Raw genomic sequence first — 4,749 nt, 5'->3', positions numbered from 1 at the left:
CCCCCCCACCTCCCCCTTTTTTTTTTTGTCCCAGCTTTTGTCCTCTCCAAAGACATCGTGTTGGAAAAGGCTTTGAGCCGGCCAACATGAGAGGCTCGCCGGAGAAAAGGGAGCAGCCCTCCATCGCTTTTAATTCCGCCGTGTTGCTGAATGGCTCTTTTACATAATTGCAGAAGCAATTTCAAAGCCAAGCCAAGGGGCTGACTTTACCCAGAACCACATGGAGCCTATTTGGGGGCTTTTAAAGGGGAAAAAAAAAAGGGGGGGGGGGGGAAGGGAGAGAAAAGCATGAATAAAATAGGGGGTTTTGTCAAAAATAAAATAAAAAGGGGGTTTTCAATGCTTTTGGAGGCATCAAATCGGTGTGTCCGATGGGCATGAATGTCACACGCCCCGGGGGAGCAGGGGGGACCCCACTGCGGCCCCGACGGCACCGCGGGCTCCCGGTGTGCCCGCGGCCGCTCACGCGTGGACCGCCCCGTCCAGCGGCCGTGATGCTGCTGCGCCGTGGGGAGGGGGGTGTGAACAGAGGAGGTGCTAGGGGCGTGTCCGCCTCCTTACGCCCCGCCTCTCCGCCCTCCCGCCCAATGGCAGGCGGCGGCGGCGGCCACGTGGGGCGGGCAGGGTTCCCAGCCGGGCAAAATGTGAATGGGCGCAGGGGAGCGCGGGCGGGCAGAGCGGCGCGGTGGCGGCGGCGGCGGGCGGGCTCCGCGGGGGCGCACGCGGCGGCGGGCGGGGGCCAGCCCCGATGTGCGGGCGGCGGCGGCGGGCGGCGGCCCCGCTCCGCCCCGGCGCTGCCCGGGCGCTGCCCCACGCGTGAGCGCGGCCCCGAGGAGGAGCAGCAGCGGCGGCGGCGGCAGGAGGAGGAGGAGGAGGAAGGAGGTCGCTCCCGCCGCCGCTCCGGCATGAGCGCGGCTTTCCAGCCCTCGCTGATGATGATGCAGCGCCCGCTGGGAAGCAGCACGGCCTTCAGCATCGACTCGCTCATCGGCAGCCCCCCGCCGCCCGCCCCCGGCCACTTCGTCTACACCGGCTACCCCATGTTCATGCCCTACCGGCCCGTGGTGCTGCCGCCGCCCCCCCCGCCGCCCCCGGCGCTACCGCAGGGCGCACTCCAGCCGGCGCTGCCCCCCGCGCATCCCCACCACCACCAGCTCCCCAGCCTGCCCACGGGTTTCTGCTCCAGCCTGGCCCAGGGCATGGCCCTCACCTCCACCCTCATGGCCACGCTGCCCGGCACCTTCCCCGCCTCCCCCCAGCACCAAGAGGCCGCCAGGAAGTTCGCACCCCCGGGGAACTTCGATAAAGCCGAGGGGATTCCCCCGGACGGCGGCGGCGACGATGGCAAAGCCTTCCTGGGGAAGGACGGAGCCCTCCTGCCATTCCCCGCCGCCGACGCCGTCCAGGCCTCCCTCGGTGAGTGAGCGCCGGCACCGGCGGGGCAAGAGAGGGGGGGGATCGGGGTCTCGCCGTCCTCTCCGCGCAGCATAAGCCGGCGGGGCTGGCTGGGAGGGGGTCGTGGCATGGGGCAGCTCCAGAGACGGGGGACACCCTTGGGGGGAAGCAGGACTGGTGGCGGGGGTCCGCTGGCCGCAAGGCCGAGGAGGGGGAGAAGGAAGGTTTCAAGTCCCAGCAGCTTGAAATAACAGAAATCAAATAAATCCATCCGAATGCCGCAAAAAAAAGAAACGCAAAGTGAAAAATTTTAGGGCGATTGCTGGACCTGTGGCCCGGGGGGCACGGTGGCCATAGGACAGAGGGTACTGAATACTAACGAAAGGCCTCTGCTTCGCTTTCAGCCGGGGCTCTCCGGGGCCAGGGGAAGGAGGACCCCAAAGCAGAAGAGGATGCGAAAGGCAAGGAGGAAAGTTTCTCCATGGACAGCGATCTAGACTATAGCTCGGACGACAACATCCCCGGCCAGGCGGCTCACAAGGAAGAGGACTCTGGCAACGCGCTGGAGGAAAACCCCCAAAACCCCCCCAATTCCACCAACACCACATCCACGGGCAAAAACCGGCGGAGGCGGACAGCCTTCACCAGCGAGCAGCTGCTGGAGCTGGAGAAGGAGTTTCACTGCAAAAAGTACTTGTCCCTGACGGAGAGGTCCCAGATCGCTCACGCCCTCAAACTCAGCGAGGTGCAGGTGAAAATCTGGTTCCAGAACAGACGGGCTAAATGGAAACGGGTCAAGGCGGGCAACGCCAACTCCAAGACAGGGGAGCCCTCCCGAAACCCTAAGATCGTGGTCCCCATCCCGGTGCACGTCAGTAGGTTTGCGATCAGGAGTCAGCACCAGCAGCTGGAGCAAGCCCGACCCTGATCTCTCCCTGCGCTGCTTCAGAGTCACAAGTTTTTGAGGGAAAACTTTCCAAAAATCGGGGTTTCAAAACAACCCACCCGAAAAAAAGAAAAAAAAGAAAGAAAGAAAAATAAGACAAAAAGCAGCAGCAGAAAAATAACCACAAACACAACCCCTAAAGCAGCCGACAACCAACGAGACGAAATCCCACGCGACCGCGCCGCAAATCCCCACCACGACCGAACTTTAAAGCCAAACTTACAGAGTCAAGCAGAGTCTGAGAAGGCAGAGGCTTGGGAGCTGCATTGGTCCGGAGCAGGAATATCAAACCCTGGGAAGAGACACGCACATATTTATTAGCACGCTGCCCCGTTGCTGTCTTGGCCGCGATGGGGACCACAGACGCGGTGTCGGCGCCGGATCCAGCAGCGTGCTCCCCCCCTCCTCATCGGCAGCGATATCCCCAGCGAAACCTGCCTTTAGCCACTCTTTGGGGGTTCTGTTTCTTACCGGGGGAGAAAGGTAAAAATAACCCAAAACAAACAAAGACGAGAGAACAAAACCGAAAGAGAACCAAGAGTTTCATTTCATGCCTTTTTTTTTATTGTTTGATTTGATGGCCGAGGGCTCAGTGGCAGGCACTGGGGGACGGGTTTTTAAATCTATTTTTTGCCTGGCTTTCTGTCGATTTGGTTTGCCTATTCTACTAAGCCATGTTTAACAAGAGAGAGAAAGAGGGGAGGGCGGGGGGGGTGGGAGAAAAATAGCACGATCTTCTCTATTGTGTTTAATTTATTTCAATGTAGCTTATTTCCTTATAAGTTATGAAATTTAAAAGCAAACTAAGTCTTGTGAATAAAAACTGACAAAGAAACAAAAGAGACAAAAAAGAAGCCCTCCATCCCCCGGTTGTTCTGTCCACGAGCTGCCGTGGAGCTGATTTTCTTTCCCCCTCCTGCGCTGCCAGAGCGGACCGATGCTCCTCTCGCCTTATTATAGCGAAGCCACATTTATTGTCGGGGAGGGGAGAAATGGGGAAAAAAGTTTCCTTTTCTTCTGGGGGCGTGTATGAAAACAGGGGAAAAAAAGCTTTTTGTGCAGATAAATGGGGAGGAGGCAGGAGCACTCCCCATATCCCCCCCCCCCGGCATCCCCTATCTCCATGTTTTGGGGGTGCAGCCGCTGGTGTTGCCCCACGGTCACACATACCCCCCTTTAAAGGGGTCGGGACGCTGCGGCCCGGGAGCGGTGATGGGGGAGTCCCACTTGTGTCCCCCCGTTTCCCCCCTTTGCATCCTTTTAATCCCGTTTTCTCGCCCGTTTTACACATCCAGTGCCGGTGAAACCGTTCCTTGGCGGCGGCTATTTGGGATGCAAAAGCATTAATTTCCGAGGAAAACGGGGTGCGGGGAAGAGCCCTGAAATTAAACTAGAGGGATGGGGGCAACCAAGGGAGCGATTCGCTCCAGAGGTAACGGTGAGGCTCGCGGGGCACGCTGCGGCGGGTACACCGAGGTTCGGCGGTGGTCACATCAGTTACAGCCCTTGAGCTTCATCATCTATTTATTAGTATTATTATCGTTATTATTATCACTATTATTTTGCGGGGCCGGGTTCGGAGGGGCTGGAGGCGGCTCCGGGGGGTTGGAGCTGGGGGGGGGGGGTCCCCTCTCCCACCAGCCGCTGCCCCCGAAACCAAACCCTGCTCCTTTGGTTCGTTTGAAAAGATGTTATTAATAATAATGATAATAATAAAGATAATTTTCGGATTCGTTTCTGCTCGGGAGTGAGCGGGGAGCCGGGACACGCTTGATGCCACCCGACCCCCCCCCGCCGCAGTCCTTTCCTGACGGGTTTTCCCAGGGCTGCTCCTCTTCGGATCTCGCTTTCCTTTCGTGATTATTAAGTATGTTAACGTATTTGGCTTTGCTTTTGGTGTAAACGGGATGCTCGTGGGAAGCGCAACTACCCCGGAACCGGCTAGGGCAGACGGCAGCCCGGCTGTACCCCCCCACTGGGCTATGTGGGGTGTCGTATTTTAGGGAGGAGCAGCTGCTCCTCACCCCCGTGTCCCCCCATCCAACCCCACCGCGGGGCATCCCTCCCTCTACATCTGCCCTAGGCACGGGAAAGTTATTTGCTCCGCGAGCTGGGGTCCCCCATTGCAATCCCCACCCCCCCGTACACAGGAACGGGGCTTTGGGGCTGGAAGGGGGGAGCCCCCGGGCCGGGGGGCCGGAGGAGAAGGAGATAAACAAGCGAGGGGGTTGATAGCTGTCATCATCACCATCATCATGGCTTTCATTTGGCTGCCTAATGAGTCAGATCAGAGGCAGAGAGAAAAATTGTCAATCGCCCGGGCTCTAATGAATTTTTTTGCAAATTGTAATCAAGCCAGGCCGTCTCAGCTCGCTGATTAATGAGACCCAGGAGGCCCGGCCAGCACC

At 59.0% G+C, this 4,749-nt stretch overlaps 1 protein-coding gene across 1 annotated transcript; it reads left to right on the top strand.

Moving 5' to 3' along the window:
* Positions 1–772: 772 nt before the first annotated feature.
* Positions 773–2,425, top strand: GBX2 (gastrulation brain homeobox 2). The gene is made up of 2 exons (XM_057421904.1): positions 773–1,416; positions 1,800–2,425. Exons 1-2 carry the CDS (start codon positions 906–908, stop codon positions 2,321–2,323), a joined length of 1,035 nt encoding a protein of 344 aa, XP_057277887.1. The 5' UTR covers positions 773–905; the 3' UTR covers positions 2,324–2,425.
* Positions 2,426–4,749: the final 2,324 nt, after the last annotated feature.

This window comes from Pezoporus wallicus, unplaced genomic scaffold (assembly GCF_028554395.1).
Source record: "Pezoporus wallicus isolate ANWC-B61680 ecotype Strahan unplaced genomic scaffold, APGP_CSIRO_Pwel_v1 contig_3488, whole genome shotgun sequence".
Classification (NCBI taxonomy): Eukaryota; Metazoa; Chordata; class Aves; order Psittaciformes; family Psittacidae; genus Pezoporus; species Pezoporus wallicus.
Note: the sequence above shows the minus strand (reverse complement) of the source record. Positions and strands in the feature narration are given on the sequence as shown.